The sequence below is a fragment of the Bombus fervidus genome, chromosome 9 (genome assembly GCF_041682495.2).
Source record: "Bombus fervidus isolate BK054 chromosome 9, iyBomFerv1, whole genome shotgun sequence".
Taxonomy (NCBI): Eukaryota; Metazoa; Arthropoda; class Insecta; order Hymenoptera; family Apidae; genus Bombus; species Bombus fervidus.
This window is the reverse complement of record NC_091525.1, coordinates 11,220,089-11,243,360: the sequence shown is the minus strand read 5'-3', so window position 1 is coordinate 11,243,360 and position 23,272 is coordinate 11,220,089. Positions and strand designations below refer to the sequence as shown.

Genomic DNA, 23,272 nt, shown 5'->3' with positions numbered 1-23,272 from the left:
TTCCAAGACTCAGAAAGGCTTCTTACGTGTAATTTTCAGGGTGATTCGGGTGGTCCTCTCCAAGTAAGAGGGAAAGACGGTCGATACTTCCTCGCTGGCATCATATCCTGGGGAATTGGTTGCGCAGAGGCCAATCTGCCAGGCGTGTGTACCAGGATCTCCAAGTTCGTACCATGGATCCTGAAGAACGTCACTTGACCCGGTTTCCAAATAACCATTTGCCACAGGACCTTGTCGACAGCTTGCGACGAACCGACTGTCCGAATAGGAGTTCCAAGCGTAACTCTGCACGTTTCTTCGATTTCTTAACCGAGGGGTAACCAAGAGATTGCACGAATCACTGCCAAATACGTAAGACTTGTCGAAGAAAACGGGACTCGAGCAAGAATGGTTCTCGTTCTTCTTCGAAGACGAAAAAAGCAGGAGAGAAAAAAGGAATGGTAGAAGAGAAACGAGAGATATAAGATATATATGTATCTATACATTGGATAGAAGTTTGAGAAACTTCCATCTTAAAGACTGCTACTCGGAAAGCGAAGCCAATCAAACACAGACCGCGCGAGACTGTGGAGATCGTTATGGAACGATAAAAAGAAAATCGCGCGTGTAGGACTGTATTTATATATATAAATATACATATAAATATAAGTAAGATAATAATATATTTCTCAGCCGCGAACGAACCGCATGTTCGTCTGTCAGTTTTTTGCTAGCCTGTACATGAATATATAAAAAGAAAGGAAGTCTAAGCGGAGAAATAGCTAACGGCTTGACGTTGAAACGCCACGTTAAAGAAAGGACGTAAATAATTAAAAGATGCGGTTTCAACTGCAAGCCCTATAATTATGCATCTATCTTACTCAAGTTGTATAGCGAATTCTGTAAAATGCTAAGTTCTTGCCCATCGCCCTTAGTAATCGCCTATTAATCGAAAGGCTAAATTAATCTCCTCTCTTTCTCTCTCTCTCTCTCTCTCTCTCTTTCTCTCTCCCTCTCCCTTCGTCACTTTTTTTCTCTCTCTTTTTCCCTTCTTTATTTACAACGTACGGATATTTTTGTACAGACATCGTGTACTTAAAGGTAGGTGTGTGCGAACTAGGAAAGATCTAATAAATATAAATATATATATATATGTGTGTAATTGTTTATAGATATATAACGATATTTATAAGTATGTCAAATAAACATATGTGTTTATTACTACCCGGAACTTGTCCATCTTTGTTCCCAAGTAGATTAAGAGTTACAAAATTCGCGAATTGAGCGGATCGTTAACCCGACCAGCGATCAAAGCTACCGAAGTCTCTGCGTCGACGATGAAGTAGAGGAACGGATGGACAACTGTAAATGGCACTGGCCCTGCCCTCTCGAATAATCCATTTCCTACAAAGAAAAATTCCTTTTAAATATCTTATTCGTAACTCTAAAAGCTTACTTACTAAAACTCGATAAAATTGTTTAATTGAGAAGCTTTCCAAAAAATGGATCCACAAGACAAGACCAAGGGTTCCATAAGACTCTTTTTCAAGTATATCGTGTTAAAGTACTTCCTCTTAGCTACCAAACTTGGTAACTAAATTAAAAAACAAACAAACCATAACTACTTATGTTATTTCCAAGTGATCTTCTTTTATTATAGACCTGTAGACCCTTTTTCCAGAAATCATCTCAGTTATAAGCTAGATACAGTGCAAATGACGAAGAAGTTTTAAGTAAATGAAACGAGTTACAAGGAGTCTGAAAAATTGAGAGAGAGAGGATGAAAATTGGAAACAAGCAGCTGACAGATTAATGAAAATATTTACGAGCTGCATTCCTCGTAACGATTCAGGAATTCCTAGTAGGCATAACGGAGAACGAACGCAAGGTCTTTTTATTTATTTCCCTCGGTGAGTCAGGCACACAGGATATCAGTGATTAAATCCAGCCGACATTATAACAATACTGAGAATATTCTTGATCGTGGCCGGCGTCGATTACAATAAACCGGAAACGACAGCTCTTGGACGAACAAACAACGAATTAGCGACGATTCGACATTCGACAGACGATCGAAGGAAAGGCGAATCTCTCAGAATCTTTGCGTAATCAAACATCTAATGACTTCGCGGTAAAAAAAAAAGAGAAATTAACTATTATATGGATCTGTTTTCTTTCTTTCAAAGAAAATAAACTAACAGCGATATTTGTTCAATTCTCACGATGCAGTTTGCTGATACGACGTTGGTTGCCAGTCAACAACCTCGACGAGAGAGTGTATCGAGTTACAGATCCGGCAATCTACCAACAACAAGATGGTCCCTTGACGAATCAATCGAATTCGGCGCGGTTCGCGATGCCCCGATCTTCGCCAAGATTTCTATTTCACCGCGTGTCTCTAAAAATTCCGTCTACCACAAACACATATTCTTAATATTAAGAAAAATATAACAAAGTTCTAAAATAAACCCTAAATCTGAAATCTATATCTGTAAAATCCTAAAGCTGTGATAAAATCAATTTTGAAGTTAATTTTGTAGTAGCTAAATTTGTTTTCGCCGGTTAAAAAATGTTTTTATTAATGATTTCTTTGAAACGTCTTTGTTTAATTATGAATTCGAACATTTTTACGAAAGAGACGTAACACGACAGTCACATAGATGGATATCGTAAATCGAATTCGCAAGAGATACACTCTGGCTGACAGAATTTATGTAGCAATCTAATACGAAGAAGAAAATAAAAAGGAAGGGGAAACTGATCAGACACGCGCCAGTAGTAACGGCAAGACATCGTCAGACGCTTGTCCGCCGCGCGTCCACCGATATCTTGTTGTTTGCGAACGACATGCACCGTAGAATCGCAATTTCACCTGTGGGATATTGCGTCACAGCGATTACCTGATCGAACCTTGCTAATCGCTGATCGTTTCCTCCTACGATAATCCGAGATATCCTCTTCTGTTTCCCATACACGAGAAATTCGAGACTCTCCGACATCCTCTAACAAGAGTATATAATTCTATGGAAAAATTTGTAAAAATTCTAGACCTCGCGGAAGGAAAATACTGGACAGAAATATTGGAAAAATTCTTGCGAAGAAAGAACGCTAGGTCTTCTAAAATATTTAACGCCAGCATGTAGTCGCGTAGCTCTTGGAGTTTGAAGTTATAAGGAAAGTAGAGGAAGAGTGCAGTAGAACGAAGAAAGCAGAGAACAGAAACCTGGATGATAGTATCGATAATAGTCCCGACGTAGTGGAACGATCAATGGAGGATCGGTAGGACGATAAGTCGACTCACGAGAGTGGGTTCTGTCAGGTTTCATATAGTTTCTGATGTTCACCCCGATGCTCTGTTGCACGTCTCTGGCGTACACACCAAGATCTGGTGTCATTGGTGAGAGGTCCGCGGTTCTAGGCTCGAACACGTCCAGAATTCCCAACTGAAAATGAGATTAATTTTTTTATAACGAAATATTAAAAATATATAATGAAATAACGGGGAAAGTTATCAAGACGATAATTAGAATCGTTAGATAATGCGGTTCAAAGAATATAATCGAACGAAAGGAAATAGCGAAAAACATGGAGAAATGATCAAACGCTGGTAAAAATAGTACATTATCGGGCAAAGTCAACGATGATTTTAAATAATCCTATTCGACCGCGTGAAGTGGCTCAATAGAACAAAAGACTTTAACTTCAAGAGTCAAATTATCTCAAGCTGAACATCGTCTATTCAGAGGCACTAAAACCTGTGAGAATGCTGAAATAACAGTGGAATCGGCCGTAAAACTCGCGAGTAGAACGGTGCCGGGCCTAGAATTACGTCTATTAAACAATTCTCATTTTTCGCTGTGCGCTTCGAATTGTCGTGAATTACGTGTCGTCAAGGAGGCTACGCGTTATGCCGATCGCTCTGCTTCGCGGAATACAGCCGTGACGAGAAACGGAAAGTGCGCTCAAGATCTCTAGACTAACGCGATTAAGTAATTAGGCGCTTAATGGCCGCGACTAATGGCAAAATATCGAGCGGCGAACACCGGAAAACACGGTTCGGCCAGGTTTTCAGAACCGTTCCCTTTTGATCTATTAAAATTCGTTGTTCGATAATTCGACCTATTTCGGGAGGAAAAATAAATTGAATAACTGTTTAAGTTTCTTTGTAACGAAATTGTGCATCGTACCCTTTGCAGGAAAGACGTTAATGTGACAAAACCGCGCAACATGAAGGACGGAATGGTGGCCCTGACCCAAGTAGCCTGTAACTGCTTCCGCAATAGTCTCAACGATTTCCCGCCAAGATCTCTCGCCAAACGATACGTGTCCCTTCTGTCTGTCGCCATCATGAGCAGGATATTGTACCTTGGGTCCTGGAATAACGAGTTGGAAACGTGATTTCGTACAGAAATTATTCGATGACTCTTTACGTTCAGGATCCTCTCGTTCAATTAAACTACCGTTAACGGTGAAACTTGGCAAATCGCGAGTTACTAGCTATCGGTACTAATAAATTCTCTCCTACGGCAGTCATAAATTTAATGTTAAAGTAAATTAAATTTCACGAATGAATTTTACAAGCTGCCACTCGTTTCATTATTCTGTATAATATAAAATTGCAAAGTTATAAAAGCCTACGACGTACAGCTTGTAATTTTTCAATTCTAATATTTTTAGTTAGTAAATCTTTATTATTTATTTCAAGTATCTTTACTAATCGTTCCGTTATTCGTTAAGGCGACGATATGCTGCAGTAACTGCGAAGGAAATCTTTAAAAAATTGTCACACGTCGATATTATGTGTAATCATTTATCTGTTGATCAATATGTACTCTTCGTATTGTAGATTTAAAATGGAGGACAGCATAATTGTTCGTGTGTCGCCGCAGTAATTATAGATCCTATCAGTTTATAGTTTTCTGCATATGGACGGTACGGCCGTACGACATACATTTAGATGAATAATTATAATAGTAATTATTAAAACAAATATATGTTTGAGAGCTTTTCGTGGAAGAGAAATATGGTTCTTACATCAAGCGGAAACTCAAGGGCAACTGCGTGCAGCGATGGAAAATAGGCAAAAGGTAGAACTGCGAAGTATCTGGAAGCCGTAACGGAGGAGACATCGCAGCCGTTTACTAGGAACGATATCTCCGTCGAGTCTCTTACGGATGCCTCGTTCAAGGTCGTGGAATAAGGCTTCCAGATTCCTAGGTCCTGCATCCAAATTCCTTCGTCTGAAATACAAAAAATAAAACCATAGATAGTGGAAAGATTCTATTAAAAAATTATTTTCACAAGTTACGAAATTAATAGATGAAAATTAAATAGTCTAGTCAAAAAGATCGTTCTACGTGTAAAAAACACAGATGACTATAAAAATGAAATGTAGAACTCGACACGAAAAAGTGCTTCGTTAGAAAATAGCAGTGTGCGTCGATACTTTTTACAGCTACGCTAATATAAATACTCTATAGTGTTACTCTTTAAGGATAGAGAGACACGAACGCGTAAAAGAAGCCGAAAAATCGACAAACTGTGTAGCGTGTCAGGCAACTAATTTATCCCAATTTCTAATCTCTATCTCCCTCTTATTTTTCACGGATCCTAATACAATAAACCAACCCAGATTCATCAGCGTTCTAACTAAGATCCTTCGCCATTCGTCTTAATCATTTTCTACAAAATTCTCCACACTCATCTCATCCATCCTGTTAATCACCTGTATAGAGGAATGAAAGAACGAATAACAGAAAAAGAAGAATAAAACGAAAATAAAACACTCTACCTGGATAGCTAGAGAAGAATCCCCTGGGGCTCCTGTCGCTACGTTTCCTTCGATTCATCATCGTGCTCGAGGATACAGTGGTCAGCTGTCCAGTCGACCCGGTTTCACTTGTGGTCGTGACTGGCAAATCGGTAGATCCCATCTCGTTCGGGATAGACTGATTGTTCGAGCCCGTTGAAACGGTATTCTCATCAGCAGGTGGTCCATTCGTGGACGACGCCTCGTTCGCCTGAGTTGGGATCGTCGAACTCGTTGAAGCTTCTGTGACATTTGCTGCTGACGTTTCTGAAGTTTCTGCGGATAACGCGATGACAGTAGTTCCGGTAGTTGTTGACGTAGAACTTGGCGTAGAGCCTGTCAACGCGGTCGTTGACTCCGTGATGGGTTCCGTCGTCGTCACAGATTCGATTGTCTGATCAGTAGAAGCGGTCGTCTGACCAATAGCAGATGTAATCGTCGATTCTAAATTTGTTTCCATCGATGTTGAAAATGTTACTGGCGCCTCTGAAGTTGAACTTGGAGTAGATACAATCGCAACGGTACTCGTCAAAGTCGACGGCGTACTTGATGTTCCATCAGCATTTGGCGATTGAATACTTGATGTGGAAGTGACCGTTGTTATAGGTTGAGCAGAATTTGTAACGGTTGTCTGCGGTATTTCAGAAGTTGTTGTAGTAGCTGCAGTAGTAGTAGTAGTAGAAATAACAGTGGTAGAAGTTTCAGATGAAGTTGTAATTGAACTAGGCAAGGTGCTCGTAGATGTAGTCATTGCCTCGGTAGATAAAGTTGTAACTAAACTAGGCAGGGTAGTAGCTACTGTAGCACCCGTTAAAACAGAGCTATCAGAAATAGTTTGCGTCAATCTATCTTGCTCGTCTACGGTGCTTAAGGTCATTCCAATAAGTTCAACCATGGGAGTAATGGACATTGGTATATCGCTAGTGATCTCAGAACTCTGCATAGTTCTTATTGTTGTACTCTGCGTGGTAGTTTCGTCAGGAACCAACGTTCTTGCTTCGGTCGTCGATTCTTCAGTCATCGCACTAGTTGTTTCTGGTACAGAAGTAGTTTCGGTTTCGTTGGTTTCCTCCTCAGGGATAGACAGATCGAATCCGTAGAACCTAAGGATGTCTTCGTACTCTGGCCTCAGTTTCGTGTTCTCGTGATTGAGCGTCAGACCCCCGAGGAATCCATCGGCGTTCAAATACGTCTTTGAAATACAGAAATAATTACTATGGACCCGTCACGGATGTTTGATTCGTTACGAAACTTGTTCGAAAAGGGCGATCGACCAGAAGAGAAACTGCTAGTTAAAGAAGAGAAATTACGCGTTCAAGCCTCAAATGAACCGACGCAGCAAATTTTCCGTGTTTCTTTACTGTGTTTAATCGCACTCATCGAACGTATTATGCAACAGTGAAGAATTTAACCCTTTGATGCTCAGATTTTTCCAAACTTACGAAGAATATAGAAGAAATAGCTGGCATGATAATTTATACATACACCGCTGCTCAAGATACTCAGGACAGAGCACAATGAAATACGAAGGGCACGAAAGGACGCAGTTTCACAAAAAGTCATCGCCTGCATTCTTTATAAGGGAGCTGTTTTATACTTCGGTGTATTGTCAATCAATTCCATATCGTCGAATTATTCAAATATTAAAATATCGAAGATACTTCTGAAAGGGTTAACGATAATCAGAAATGACTAGGATAATTCTTACCCTCAATCTACGATGGATATCGCGAAAACCGATCCTGGTGATGTCTCGATCTCGCGGTAGACCAAGAGCATCCGCGATCTGCTGTCTTCCTCTGCCAGCCGAGCCCTCGTAAAGTGCGGCCAGGATGAAGCCAACCCCCGTCGGCGAGAATGCAACGTTCCCGTGGGCCGTGTACTGTTGCAGAATCCGCACGCCTAGGTCGTTAATAACGTCCGTGATGATGTCGACCGGCCGATGCGGAACCGGTTGATACCAGCCGTCGAATCCCACGTTGTCGTAGCCGTGGACAAACACGGACGACACTGTTGGAGAATATTTTCATTGAATAATCGCACCATCTTATGGAAGATTAATTAAATCCTAAGATACGGACAATTTTTCAAATACTAATTGACGCTGTTTGAACGTTTTCACTGAAAAATTATAGAATCTCAAGGAGGCTTGGTTAAATCCTAAGTTAAGGACTATTCCTCGAGCATGAACGACACTGTTGGAATATTTACCACAGAAAAATTATAAGATCTTAACAAGACTCGATTAAATCCTAAGTTAAAGACAATTCACCGAGTACGAACGACACCGTTGAAGAATATTTTCATGGAATCGTAAGGAAGATTAATTTAATCCTAACGTAAATCGCGTATATATTACGTGGAAATCGTAAAAGTTTAATACTCCGAACTGTCAACCAATAGACGAACATTAAATCGAAATAATAAAACAAAACAGAATAAAAATACGTACGCTGCAGCAGGATCAGCCAGGACATCCAGGCGCCCATATTAATCGCGACTGGTTGCTGGATAACTGGCGGACGAGGAGCACAGGTCGACTGGCGAGGAGCATGGACAACCCGTCTCCTCGCGGATTCTCTCTCGATTTACGAAAGGAAGCGCAACACGGTGGCGCGGAAACGTGGGTCGACAGGCAGCTCTGTTAGGATTAGTCTTAGTCGTCCGCTCTCTACGTCGGAACTGGCTCGCGGATGGTGCACGCCGCCCGCTCGAGCCTCTGCCGGCCACTCTGCGATTTTTTAAACGGCAAGGTCGTCAGGTAGATAAACCCGTGTCTATGTACGCCGTCATATCGCGCGGCTCGTCTTTCTCCTTTCCCCTTCGCGAAACCGTGTGCCGGGGTTCCAGCTTCCCCAGAGGATGCCAAGTTGGTAGTAGGAGGAGAATGAGGAACAGGAGGAGGAGAATTATTCAGAATTATTCAGAGAATCGCGGCGGATTCGTTCCTCCAAATCTTGTTATGGGTTCTTCGGATCCCGGGGATTCGCGAGTTTGTGGAAATTTAATGGCGACTGAATAAGCGGTGGAATTTAGTTTTGAAGAATTCAAGAATCATATTTTTAATTGGCAAATTCGTTACTTCAAAAATCTAGTTATTTTATTAGGATTTTTTAAACATTTTATGATGACTGCGCGAATGGTGAAATCTAAAGGGTTTGGAAACTTAGGTGACAACTTGTAACATCGATTACTTTAGCTCGCGTTGATGCGACGACTATTCTGGAACGAAATTACAATAATATTTATGTATGGAGTATTCTAAGATCCCGTGGTAACAGTTAAGGGGTAAAAGAATAATTGCATAGATTTCTATGAATTCGAAAACAAGCAAATTATTCGAAGATAAACAAGTAGAAGCCGACCTTTCTTCGCTCTCGCGTTCGCACACTTGCAACTTCCATTCTTCTTCGAGTGTGATCTTAATAAAGTAACTAGTTGTGGCAACTTCCAGCGTAACGTAACAGGGAGCAACTGAATCATACGCGTCATAAGTCTTGCTCAATGTTGCGGTCGTTACTGTTCACAATGCAATAAACCTTGTTAGGCGCGAAGTCTTCCAAGTAAAATTAACGACTTAACGAAACAATGAACGAATCCTCGAAATACCTGTGCAGAGAGCATCCGTGTCAATCTTCTTAACTGTAGATAGTGAATCTCGGTTTTGCAATAAAGTCTAATATCTTCGTGTTGCATAATATCGGGTAGATTTTACCAGCATTTTACCAGTGAATAAATAAATAATCTCTGCGTTACTGTTCTAAATGAATCTTTATTGCTTATACGGTACAGAATAATTGCCGTTACCGCGTACATTTTCTTCAGATTAACTCCATAGATAGCATCCACGAAACGTTGCCACGATTCTCGTGCAACTAACGATGAAAAAGCATGTTCCGAGCGCCAGTGATGGAACGAATCGAACGTTTTCGACTTCGAACGTTGCGTGGATATCCACGCAATATCCGGTGCCGTCCATTACCCGCAAATTAGACGTTCGTGATGGTAATTGTAATGGCTTGCGAACGTCCGCGGGCCATTGGTCGCTATTTCATTGGCGAGAATCATTTCGCGCCCGCTTGGCCATGCGAATTGTCGGTAGAAATGGACTAACAACTACTGGTTTCTCAATTTTATGGCTCTGCTCAACGTTCGCGATTCTTCTGGATCGATGTAACCAAGGAAAAGAAATTCGAAAAAATCGTGAGCTTGGATTGAGCAAGGATTTTTAGATCTTCCGGTTACGTTGACTAGTACCAAGCACGCTTTTTTTGTTCAGTCGGTAATTATGGAACAAAAAAGTAGAAAAAAGGTGATTACACGTGCGTTTCGGCGCATTACGTCGGTTTGATTCGTTTTTCCGGGGAGAAATCGCGTATCGCTCATATTGGGACACTGGTGGATAAAGGACAAAGGAGTGACGAACAGCAGAAAATGATTTTCTTCCTATTTTATTTTCGTTGCATCTTAATATTAATGTTTCGAGATTTAAGAGACGAAGGGACGAATTAATTTTCGTTCCTTAGAAATCTTGCGTCTATGACAGTAACACTCGCAGAAGAGAAAGAAGAAAGCCAGTATGATGCCTAAAATAACGAAGAAATCTTTTAATTAGGATGCTGATGAAATCTACGACGATGGATTTGAAAGACAATACCCATGAACAATACGAAAAATATTCCTTGCATATCGGTGACGTTCACTTTCCGTTTGTTTACCGCCTGATTGCTTCCTGGCACTTCCCAGCACTTGTCTTTTATCGGCATCCTTTCCGTGATCCATTTATTCATCATCCCAGACTCCAGCATTCGATGCAATCTACGTTGCGAAGACTCAGTTTCATCCAAGCAATTTTAATTCGTGGAATAAATGAAACTACGAGTACAATGGGACACGATAGAACAAACTTTCCCTAATAGAAACGATACAACTTATAAAGAAACTTATAAAAATATATCGCAATCCTGCCGAAATTTCATTAATATCAATATTATCCAGACTTTATTCTCTTGTTTCTTTTATTCTATCATATCCCGTTGTATCTTACATTCCAAACCACTACTCCAACTAATTACCGACTTTTATCGTTCAGAAGTTAACGCGCAACTTACTCCGCGTTAATGACAGGCAAATAAGGACTGTCATGTGGAATGATCATGGCGATAGGTTCATCGAGAAACTCGTCCATACTCAACGAGAAATGGCAGACTCCGGTCAACAACAGATCCTTCCTCATCAAGAACCTATTTCACGGTCCCGTTAATTTTCACGAAATTTCCTATGGATTTGACACGAACGATACCTGAGGGAACTCCTCCAGTCGATCAGAGCGTGTTTCCCATCCTTCACACGTTCCACCAGTTTCTCTTCCTCCGTGTCGTTGTGACTTTCCGCGCGTGACAATAAAGTATGATATTTAGGCTCGTCGGTCTCCTGTAGGTACATCTCGAGAAAGCTACCGTTTGGAAAACTCCAGGTGATCCCGTCCTTACGCGCGAGCAGATCGTCTACGGTTAGGATAGAGGCGTCCATTCGTGGAAAAGTGAGAAAGGCGACCAGACTTCCGGAGTAAGTAGCTACCACGACCATCACGATCAACCACCAGACGCCGATCAGTATGCGAGCGCTGTCACAATGCGGCAGATACATTCCTCCTGGAATTTTTTGAATTTTATTTCCATGGCGTGAGATTTCTTCTTTTTTTTTTTTTTATAGTAGGTACTTTTTGATCGTTGAATTTCAATTAGCAAGTAAAGAGAGGATGTAGGAAGGTGTTTGGCTACTGTATGAAAATGGAAAGAATTTAAACGTATGAAATTTACGAGCCGATATTCTGGCAATAAGTATTGTTACCATTGCTTATTAACCCTCGTTAACAAATTCCTGAAGTTGTAAGATTATGCGGTATGAGAAATTTTGCTGATTTCTGCTTCTATCGATACAAAACAATAGGTTCTGAAATATTCTGTAATCTTGTACTAAATATATATTTCCGGTAAGTATATTGTAATTTTTATACGCTTTCAAATTGGTTTCAAATTTTGTGACCCACCATAGAAAAGTTATATGCCAACAAATAAAGTTTGTATGCGATAAATGCAGAACATTTGACCTGTTGATCGGTAATAAAATCGCCAGAAGCTTGCATCGCGTGAACGTGCGAGAAATAGAGGCGGTTTACGGGACAATAAAGTCGTACCTTGTTGAAGAAGTGCCCCGTACACGTACCACACACATTGAAACGAGGACTTTAGGCCCGAGGTTTTGATGCTGTACGGGCTGTACTTGTGAACCAGGTACAAGATCGGACCCATTACGATAATGGATACCGCCAGACAGGCCCACGTCTAAAAGGCAGCCGGAACGTTAGGGGAATGCCAGCACAGAACATACCGAACCGAACGACGACAATCTTTATAGTTCTGTCATTATGCGCTATTACGTAGCGGAATGCCGAAACATTAGCGAACGCTTTTAGCGCAGGCACGAAATATCTCTGCGATCTTTTTGTAACTACGTCGATTCGTTTCTGTCACTGTGAGAAGCACAGGAAACCTTGTGAGAAACTATTAAGCGACTAATGTTCGATGATATTATATGTACGCTATATTTGCTTCGCTTCTTCGGTTTTATTTTCAAGCTATTTCGAAGGGATATTTGTTGGCCTAAGTTTCGAGCAACGATCAACCCTCGAGTAATAACTTAAAAATACTTTTTAGACGATTTTTTGAGACCTAACTTTCTCGTTATACAAGAGTTACCTGTATTATTCAATGATCTGGTAGCATTGTTGTTATAAAAAGAAATGTTCTATCTGTACAAACCTCTTTGGTGAACGGTGAGGCGAACAAGAGAGCTCTAGACAATTGTTTAGGCCTGGAAGTTAAGAAACTATAGGTCTGCACGAAAATAGGTACAGTAAAATTAATCGCGTCCTTCTTATTTTCGTTTACAGTGATCGCGCAAGCACCTAAAAGAACCTCCCTCTCTCGCACCAAATCGATCACCTCTTTTGGCACTTTTCTGGTAGTCGACATGGTCATTTCTTTAATTTTCTAAGAACAGAATCGATTAGCCGACGAAGAAGACGGGGGACAAAGAACACAGTGTGTATATAAATCCTTACCTCGCCAAGCTTGGCGTACCGAGAAGTATTCCAAGAGTTCGAATTTCGAGTCACTTCCGGCGTAATCGCCGTATAAGAGAAATTCAATTTCGAGCCTAAGTAATTGATCGCGTCGAATACCAATCCTTCGTACAGCTTTTGGCCTGTTTTACTCACAGAAATTATCTGCCACGGTGGATTCTAAAATAATATATAGATTTTCAACTCGATTACGTGGTTGTGTCGAAGTTGAAATGAAAAAGATTCGACTAAAGGCTTGATAAATTAACTTTCCTCTTTAAACAATGACACAAGAAATACTTTACTTCTTTGTCTTCCTAATTTTTCTTTTTTAGCCAATAATTCCAAAAGTACTTCCGTTAGAAAGATTCAGATAAATAAGTTAAAAGATCGTTTACCCACATGGTATGTCGCAATTGGTAAATTAGTGCCCCTGAATCCGTGCGCGATATGAGGAAAAATCACGTCCGTTAGATTTATTCCGAAACCAGGTGACCATGTGCCTATATCCAACAGGTGTGCCATGTTTCTACCGCGAGAAAAGAAATTTCCCCAAGTTATGGACGAGGAGAATCTCCATAACAAGCACCGTCCGCAGAAACCTTCTGAAGCAAACGCGTTTTGGGAAAGGTGTATCTGACGGGAACATAGTTTCGATTTTAATTCGGTTAAAGGACGTTTCGCTATAAATTCGTGTACAATTTACTGACTCTAATGTTCTTCAGGAGTTCCGCTCGCCTCTCGCGTTTCGTTAACCTGATCATCTCGAACTTCTCCTCTTCCATGCTCTTAAACAGATCAATCTCGTTCGTCAAGGAGTACTCAAGAGCTTTCGCTAGTGCTTGAATCAATTCTTCCACGTAACATATCAGCTTGATCTGAAGCAAGAATCTTTCAACAATTATTTGTCCTATATGGAAGAAATTTTATAGAGGGATTGCTTATAATATTTCTTTGGGAATTACTTTGTCTTTTATTTTTCTTTTTTTTTTTTTTTTAATATTATTGGGTTGTGTAATAAGTTCGTTTTGCAACAAATGAAGCAATCCCGGCAGTTAATTATCTGAAAATATAGATCGTTACTTCACAGTAGTTGCTCAAATTGGTCGCGTTGTACATGAAGGCTACGTTTCCTCCTTCTGCCAATAAATCAACGAATGTCGTCATATTGGTCATATTCTTGGTCGCGCTGTCGGTGATCACGTACAACCATTGACTACCTGGATGAACCATCTTCAAGGATCTCGCCTTGAAAGAAAAATCTCAACCTAAGAAATCCCTCCGGAAATTTTCAAATGTTTCATATGGAATTGACAATGTATCGGTCTTCTAACAAGAAACGAAAAATGTCGCTTATCACGGTGTTTGAGATTTTTATAAGAACAGAGATCTCACCACGCCCATTACATCGGCAATCATGTCGACAGTAGCAATAACTAAGAAGCAATGTCCCAGTTGTTCCACGTGGAAATCGTTCAACGTCTTCTTCACCGAACTTTTCCTTTCACTTCTCGTCGTTTCGTGTTTCAACGTGAAAATCGATCTAGAGATCAAGTTCACTTGCTTGTTCGGTAACTTGTCCGAGATGGCTGTCATTACTCTACTGATCGTGTCTCTGCCTGAAACGAGCCATGAACACAGATCGGATTAGATAAAACGACTCACGTGCCATTATCGCAGCTACTAGTTGCCCTTATCACCGAATGTATCGTCGTGGAGGATGTTGATCACGTTCCAGGATAGAATGTTCATCATCCTTAAGTCGAGAAAAATCTGTGACAGCTCTTCTCCTGGCACCACCACCGGCATGCTCATGCCATCCGTCTCTGGAATTCGGGGACAATCTGGATCTTGAAACGATAAACTTTTCTCTTAGGTTTTCTTAATTCAGAATCTCTAGAGAACGATACTACATTTTTAAGTTCTTTTCGTTTATTTAGATTCTCTTAATTTAGAATCTCTGGAAAATGATACTAATTTATTTGAATTTTCTTGATTTAGAATGTTTAAAAAACGATACCTCTGTACCTGTTATAGCGAGATGTATCAATTCTTCCTTTCGTGCGACCTCGTGCAGGCGCCACGTTATACAGCAACTCGCGACAGATAAAAGGATTGTATAGCCTTGTTAATGATTAAAAAATAACGAGAGTTAGTGAGTAATCCGAGTGATAATTGACCATGTTTAAAGGTATAGAGTTTACCTTGCCATAGATTGACATCCGCATCACGAAAGATACGTACAACTATACCACCTATGTGCATCTCCTTTTTCACAGTATTTATGATTAAATCGTGCACCACCCCCATAATATTTCGGTGGTCGCCATTGTTATCAAAGAAGCTTTTATCGATGATGACGGCTGTTTAAAAAAATTCTTTTTCACTGAACTTAACTCGATTTTATTTCTTTCTAAGGATAATAACACCATCAAAGGATAATATCACTTGGAAGAAAAATTTCTTTTACGTTTTGTTTTAAGAGGAAAATCACTCGTACCCATAGTAGCGTTGGTGGTAATTAGAGATGGAAAATTGTTGTAACTGTCCCCATAATTGACACACCAGAGGAGCAAGAGAACCGATATCATTTCTATTGACGAACTAAAATAACAGCGCGTCGTATTGTTCGTACGGTATATAACCGAGGACACCTGTGAATAATGTATCACTTCATTAGTTTGGCCGATTCGTTATTACAGGCTGAGCTGATCGCGATCACGAGCCGTATACCGAGCAAGCCTAATGCAACTCGATGCACCGCGAATCACAAGAAAGGTCAGTTCTTTAATAACTAACTACCGAACGATCGAACCCCCGTGAAATTGAAACGAGACATTGTTTAGCCTAGTTGCGTGCGCTATCCAACTCATCGCGAAACTCACCCTAAGCTTTTCAATATTATAATGTTCTGAGAAAAATTTATCAAAATGAAAGATATAGACGAGAAATCAGATATGTATAATCCTTGAAAGTCGATAAAGTGAAGAGATTATATCCATACTATAAAAATGAAAGTCTCCGCTACCGGCACGTAAACAATTTTGTTCGCGTTATAATTTATTTATCATATTGTTTGAGATAATAGTCTCACACATGAATATACTTTTTATATTTTTATCTTTGAAATGTTTCTAACATTGTGTATCTATACGTGCTGTATTACAGTTCCAAGAATTACTAAAAATTGAAGGAAATAGAGATATGAAACAAATTGAAGGAACATCCTTTGTCCGCATGCAAAGTATCGACACCGAATAATGTTATTACATATTTCGTTTGCGCGCGCGTTTGTCACAGCCAAGAGACAATTGTATTGTTTCATATCGGTTGGTGTACCACTTCCGTATAACGAAACCAGAGATAAAGCCTAGTTGCGTCGGTTGCATTATTCCATGCCTACGCGTCGACGTCGTTAATAAGAAAAAATCATCTATAGCTTGGTGATTTTATACTTCATCGCAGGAGCATTTCAAATTCCTTTTGTTCGGTGTCGTACTTTGTTCCACTTTCGACTCGATGACTACACGCTATTATGTGTTACATACCAAGGAAAATAATTATAAATTCTTACTTTAAATACTTTTATCGAAGGTAAAATTAATTATTACAATACATATCATATAAAAAATTAAACGACTGATAATGGAAAGTAGAGAAAAATGTAATTATTATCGTCGTTTAGGAACGGAAGTCGATGTGTCGCAACTCACAACGCTTATCTACGACCAAGTCTTGCGTCTGGAAAGAAAGCAAACAATCCTCGATTTAAATCACCTCCCGTTTCGTTTCGCATTGATTACAGTCTGGAATTCTCGACGTCAGATCAAACGAAATAACTCAGATATAACACACGATGCGTGATAAAAATTTTTTACAAACAAAATTGTTTGGAAGTTGACGAGTTAAAAGAAAGAAAGTATAAAGAAAGAAGGCAAAGAAGAGGCGCGAGAGTTATCTCTCGGGAATAGTCCGCGCTTCTATGTCCGTTCGTGACAATTCGGGCGACGTCGTACGGTCGGAGGACGTGCATGCCTCTATTACCCGACAGTTGGCTCCGAATGTGTCGGGGAATCATGCAAGAACAGTACAATCCGTGTCGGTATACACCGTACACGACGTATCCGTGCGACACGTACACATAGAGACGAACGAATATTTTCTCCTCGGGAAATCTAGTCGACGTTAAAGACGTCGGGCTTAAAGCTTTTGTGAAATGTCAAGCACCGTACATTATAATGGGTTGAATGTGTTCGGGAAAACTGTCAAACTAAACGTAAACGATAGAGCACCATTCGAAAGCAGAGGCGAACCAGTGAGAGGAATAGCACGGACGGGAAAAAGTGGGAGTGAAAGTGGAAAAATTCACTTTTTCAAAATTATACGAGGAGCAAAGGAACGTTCCTAGTAATACGTGAGGCTGCTGATGTTTCGCAAAAAACGATGGAGCCCGAGGAACCTCTGTTACAAGGGATCCTGCTGTTACCACCGCAGGGAATGTTAGGCCAGCTCAAGGTTGGTTAACGTTACTATGAATAATTGTTTGTTTCAAATTCTCACGATCCATTGACAAATTGGTTTTTCCCATTTATTTACTTATTTATCTGTATCTTTCAACGAAATGTTTGTTATCGGTGGCCACCGATTAGTGATCAACGAATTAACCTAAAACTCGCGCGATAAGTTCCAGACATTTCAAGCGTGTGCAACAACGCTGAATCGATCTTGGCACACGTCATTCTTGATTCATACCAATAGTTGCGATTTTTCAAATGCACAAAATCTGTTTCTTTTCAGCCTTTTTAACATTAAAATATTTATATCGAAAGGCAATTATGTTGTTTATATCTTTTACAGAAATCTTGGCACAAAAGATTCTGTCAGCTGTTTAGGACTAGTAACTATGGGATCAAACGTGTAGAAATTTATGATAATCAAGAAGAAGCTATATTGCAGTTACATGCTCCTCGCATCATCACGTTAGATGCATGCATTAAAATAGCACCTAGCAATCAGTCACATGTATTTATTGTAAGTAAACATTTAACATGAGATTTAATATTTAGCAAACAATGAAATGAAATGATTCAGTTCCTTATTTTTGCTGTATGTAGGTTGTGACTAAATCAGGAATTCATTATTTTGGATGCTATTCGGAATCTGATATGAGTCATTGGATCACCGCATTCCAATTAGTAGCATTTAAAGATAGTGTGTCTAATCAAACAATAGAGGAGAACAACGACTTGTACTGTACCAGTGGAGAAGGAGTATTTTCTGTGAAAGTGGTAGAAACAGATGCATCTAAGCGATGTGGTTTAGAAACTAGAAACTATACACTTGTAGTAGCTGCGGTTGATATTAAATTAATGGATGGGGATGTAGTTTTATTTACTTGGCCATATCGATATATCAGAAGATATGGTTACAAAGATGGAAAATTTATTTTTGAAGCAGGACGAAAATGTGAATCCGGGGAAGGTTCTTTTCGCTTGGAACACAGCAGTCAACAAGAAATTTTTCGTTGTATGTATTCCAAGATGAGGTCGATGAAAAAGTTAATGCATGAAGAAAACAATGCTAACATTGACTGTAATGATGCTCAATATCATGCAGCCTTATCGATGGAAGCTGGATCTAGAGCAGCCTTACCCCCTTCTCCAAATAGCTCGGCTAACTTAATCGATATTGACTTTTCACCGCAAAATTCACAGAAACAGTCGACTTCATCATCTAATTTAGATACTAGTTCATCTTCTAAACCGTCTTTGTGTATCGGGAAACAGAAACCCGCGAAACCACCGCGAAAATACGTTTTCACCAGTTTGTTAGACAAAAAAAGCGTAGATCCCGAAGTATCAGAGTTGCCTGCCTGTGGAGAATACAAAGCATTAAATCGCGATAATTCGCCAGAGATGTCTCAGAAAACGATAGGAAGTTCCATATTAGATGACGAAGAAAGACATCCTTATGACCTAGTAGAAGTAAGAAATGATGCATGGAAAACTCATGGTATTGACAATATACATCACACAGAGAGATTAAACTCGTTATTGCATAGTGATAAAGACAAAGAAAACGAGGATGATTTCCAATATGAAACGATGATGCCTGTTATATCGTCCCAAAGCTCTTCAAAGAGTAAGTCTAGTATTACGGATAGTCCAGTGACTTCGACGACTAATCATGTACCCAATGATGAATCTGATTACGACAAATTGGAGCATTTTGGTTCCGCAACTAAAATTACTCAAAAGGGCACATTCAAATTTGGAAACTTTAATAACGTGTCCCAAAATTCACATTCAAATGTATCTTTAAATACTTCCGTTGCTGATACCAGCACTGCATGGTCCAATTATGATATTGTTGAAGATATGTCTGCTGTTAGATTAGCAGATGATAGTCATCTTGGATATGGTGTTATTAGAAAGAAAACAAATCAATCTGATACTGCATCTACAAGCAGTAACATGGGTCCAAAGCATAAAGTCTTTAATAATAGTGAATATGCAATTGTGTCAAAACCAAAAAGGGTATAAAAAATCCAAAATAATTTCAGTTAATAGCGACTACACAAATATATTAATTATTTCTGCTCCAGAGATTTTTAGTTTTCGAAAATGATAACAAAATACTAGTCTACAGTATGACTAGGGTAAGCTGATTTTTATTGTGCTGAATAATGACAGAAATAAACATGCTAATATTTTATAATATTATAAAAATGCAGAAGTGAAATGACATATTTTTGTGCAAAGATTAGTTTAAGAAGTACTAGTCTACATAATCACTGTCAATTATGTAAGAATAATTATTTTTAGAGGCAAGATGATTTTACACATTTTAATAATATTTAAAATATATTATTCAACAAATATTAAATGCTAGTTTATCAATATTATAAATCTGAAAAAAATTGACACTAGTATTTCAAAAATATCAAAATGACTGATTGCAATGAAAAGATACAGTGCCTTATATCACAAAACATAGTCTGATAACAAAGTCAAGCAGAATTTGGAAATTAACTTTGCATGTCATTCCAATATCTGGTGTACTTAGAGATTTTTAATGTTATTAATATCAATAATATTACCATAATTAATTATTCATAGTCCATTATTATAATATTATTGCAAGTTGGACAGAAGTAGTGCCTTCAGAGATGTTTAAAGTTTATAATAGAAATTTTTAAAAATATAGGATTTACATATGCATGATAAGGAAAAAGCAATAAATCATTCCTTTTGTTTTTAATACTATATACGTACATATTTTACATATATATATATATTTGTATTATACATATATACACATTTATAAAAGATTTAATTATCATCTATATATTTCACTGTTAGTAAGAAAAGACATTTTTATAACAAAATATAATATGTATATGTACATATTAATTGATATAAACACAAAAGTATTCAATACATAACACAATTAGAAATTTGCCATATAATTTCTACATGTGCCAAGATCTGTCATTTCTTTAAATGAAATTAAATGCTATTGATATTAAATATATATCTAAATTTTTTTTCATAAAAAAAATACATGTACATTTAGTACACTGAATGAAGACGCAAATCTTACAGAATTTGCATCATCTGATCTGAGGAACTTTGTTCAAGAATATATATTTTTTACCAAATTGTATATATTAGAAATATTATTTACATGTAGTATACAAACGCACAGTAGCAACAATGCTGTTCTTTTTTAGCTATTGTAACACGAAGGATCAAAAAACATTTAAGTCTTTCTATATCAACCAAACTGGATATTATTGTTTCTTCACAATTATAGCATTAAAAATACACATAGTCTACAATAAATTTAAAAGTATTTATGTCGATTTTGTCAAAATAAAAACTCCGCTTCCTGAACAACATATCCTACGATTCTTCTGTAGATTTAACCTTCTTATTTTGATCATGTGTTTCATTTTGCTCTTCTATTAAACGCTGTTCTCTTTCTCTATTATGTTGAATCAAATCATATTCCTCTTTAGCGACAGCCTCGAGATATCCATCAACATCATTTTGAATTTTTCGTACAGTCTCTCCTTTTTCCGCCAATAGTTTTTCGATATTCCTTTTTTCCTTTAATTCCCCGAACCACCCAAGATTATCAGCAATTAAGTGATTATTCTTGCAGCCGTCACAGCGAATTATAACTACTCCTTTTTCGTATGCTAGTTTCGATATAATTTTCCCATTTCGATACTTACATCTTTTACATGTAAACATCACCTTTAGTTTTCCTACAACTTTGCCGAGAATATGTTTGTTAGAATCTTCGTCTTTGTTCTCTTCCGATAATTTGCTAAGATTCGTGTTCATCCGTATAAAAATTGGTTTGTGTAGACTGACATCAAGTTTATCTTTCGAAATCAATGGAATCTGACATAAATTTATAGGTTCTCTCGTAAGAACCAGTCGTGTTCCACATCGAAGTATTTGTCGCAACGGAAACATGCTGATTTTTCTTCTTTTTTACCAGATCTTTTATTATAGGTACACTGTCATTTATTGAAAATATCATTTACTAAATTTCTTTTAAATTGTAATGATATTACCATTGATTAAATCAATTATTCATCACTTGTGTACTTACTATAATATCTTTATTTCACGTACATGTTGATACGTTTACATGTGACGGGAAAGTCATGACTATTAATGTTGTGACATTTAATATCATTTTCGTGACACTGTATGCATACTCCCTCTGCTGAACATTGCGTGAAATAACCCGCGCCAAATTCAAATTATAAAGTGGTGTAGCTGAAACAATGAACAGAGAACATTTGTCCAAATTAAATTTAAATTTTACATTGTAAAATTACAGAATTACGTAAATTACTATACAAAAAATTGTAAACTAATTGAAAAATTGCAGAACTATTGTAAACTTGCAAATTGATTTGAATAAAACAATCTTATTTTGCAAATGAACAAGGCACTTAATTATTTAAAACCTTACCAAACCCCATAGGTTTAAGGAATAAGTTATAAGAAATGAAATAAGAGTTCGAAAAAATAGGTAAGTATCAATTAGGTATTGGTAAGTATTAAGAGAATAAAATAACATAACAAGTATCCCAAATCTTTTGAAATCCCTGCATATGACGAAATTTTCTGAGAAACTTCAAAAGCACAAAATTATTCGGCCTATTTTGCGATTTTGTATCAGGAGAACATGATAGCATAAGAGGTCGCACGATTTAGGCGATTCTTGGAAATTACGTCACTTTCTAGGAATTTTTCAAAACCGAAATTCTCAAGATTTCGACCAATTTCTGGCCTGGTTTCGTGATTTTATATCAGAAGAACATGATAAATAACGAGATTGTAAAATGCTGTTAAACTGCAATCACTTATTGGAACTCCTTCCACATATATTTTATATAATTATTTTACAATAAATACTCTTATTTTTCATTGTGTAACCATTTCCAAGAAGATCGTTGGTTCTGGTTGCTGTTGGTCGTTGCCGCTGTTCCTTGTCATATCTTAAATGTTGTTTGTGTACTCAATCCAAAAAGAACAATTTATTTCTCGTATTTAATTAAACTTTTAAGCAACTTTTATCCTTTTACGCTCTTACCCTTCTCTAGCCGCCGCGATTCGAATGCATGTTTTCCTTTTTTCTCTCGCCGTACATACGCCATACACATTTCTCCCGCCAAAAGCCCCGGGAAGAAATATGGTATAATTCGGTTATTGGTTTTATAGACACTTATTCTTAGTGGGCACTTTTTGGATGACTTCTTAACTAATTACGTTGGGGATCTCCCTATCCATCTGTGATTCCAGCTAATACTTCGATCTATCGAATAAAGTTAGGTTAAAAGGAAGGTAGCTGAGGTCTAATTCGGAAGACATAATCATAAAAATAATTATAATTCCTCTGATCATCATAATTATAAAAATAAAATAATTCCTCTGATTATTCTTTTATACAGAAAGAAATAAAGTTTTATTCCATTTGCGGACACTGGAATGCTTACCATAATACATACTGTCTCTATTGCTGTCTTCATCGTATATTATTGTTCTCCTTATCTAACACGAGCATATACGTATATATCTGTCCTTTGTCATGCACTGTTGCCCTCTTTGTTTGACAGTACATATATCTATTCTTGTCGCACACGAGTGCGTTCCTTGTTGTACGGACAAGTCATATGCTGCCATCTATTGAAAATAGAAGTAACAATAACTTAGAGAGTATAATAATAGATGGCAGTATATGGCTTGTCAATAGACAAAGTGCGTGATAGTGTTAAATAAGGACAAATATATGCCCCATGATGACAGATAAGGAACGCACTAGTGTGCTATAAA

The 23,272-nt window shown here is 38.2% G+C and overlaps 4 protein-coding genes across 8 annotated transcripts in view; 2 read left to right on the top strand and 2 right to left on the bottom strand.

The window, feature by feature from the left end:
* The window catches only part of LOC139991137 (uncharacterized), a 57,751-nt gene extending 56,620 nt beyond the window's left edge, over nt 1-1,131 (top strand). For all 5 annotated transcript variants that reach the window (XM_072010994.1, XM_072010996.1, XM_072010993.1 and 2 more), the window contains one exon: nt 40-1,131. In XM_072010994.1, the coding sequence (XP_071867095.1) occupies nt 40-198 (159 nt within the window). In that variant the 3' untranslated portion in view covers nt 199-1,131. The remainder of the gene's footprint in view (nt 1-39) is intronic.
* LOC139991109 (uncharacterized) lies at nt 1,131-15,776 on the bottom strand. The gene is made up of 22 exons (XM_072010922.1): nt 15,415-15,776; nt 15,119-15,277; nt 14,943-15,038; nt 14,615-14,764; nt 14,310-14,533; nt 13,998-14,162; nt 13,625-13,792; nt 13,317-13,550; nt 12,915-13,094; nt 12,613-12,843; nt 11,988-12,135; nt 11,091-11,442; nt 10,900-11,031; nt 10,446-10,606; nt 10,286-10,374; nt 8,241-8,376; nt 7,497-7,798; nt 5,771-6,980; nt 5,014-5,219; nt 4,167-4,352; nt 3,203-3,422; nt 1,131-1,383 (listed from the first exon to the last, which is right to left on the bottom strand). Exons 1-22 carry the CDS (start codon nt 15,503-15,505, stop codon nt 1,244-1,246), a joined length of 4,980 nt encoding a protein of 1,659 aa, XP_071867023.1. The 5' UTR covers nt 15,506-15,776; the 3' UTR covers nt 1,131-1,243.
* Nucleotides 15,777-16,874: 1,098 nt separating this feature from the next.
* On the top strand, nt 16,875-20,900 carry Dok (docking protein homolog). The gene is made up of 3 exons (XM_072011018.1): nt 16,875-17,429; nt 17,772-17,945; nt 18,029-20,900. The coding sequence occupies exons 1-3, from the start codon at nt 17,358-17,360 to the stop codon at nt 19,454-19,456; spliced, it is 1,674 nt and encodes a 557-aa protein (XP_071867119.1). The 5' UTR covers nt 16,875-17,357; the 3' UTR covers nt 19,457-20,900.
* On the bottom strand, nt 20,809-21,400 carry LOC139991162 (uncharacterized). The gene has a single exon (XM_072011083.1). The coding sequence runs from the start codon at nt 21,398-21,400 to the stop codon at nt 20,819-20,821; it is 582 nt and encodes a 193-aa protein (XP_071867184.1). The 3' UTR covers nt 20,809-20,818.
* Nucleotides 21,401-23,272: the final 1,872 nt, after the last annotated feature.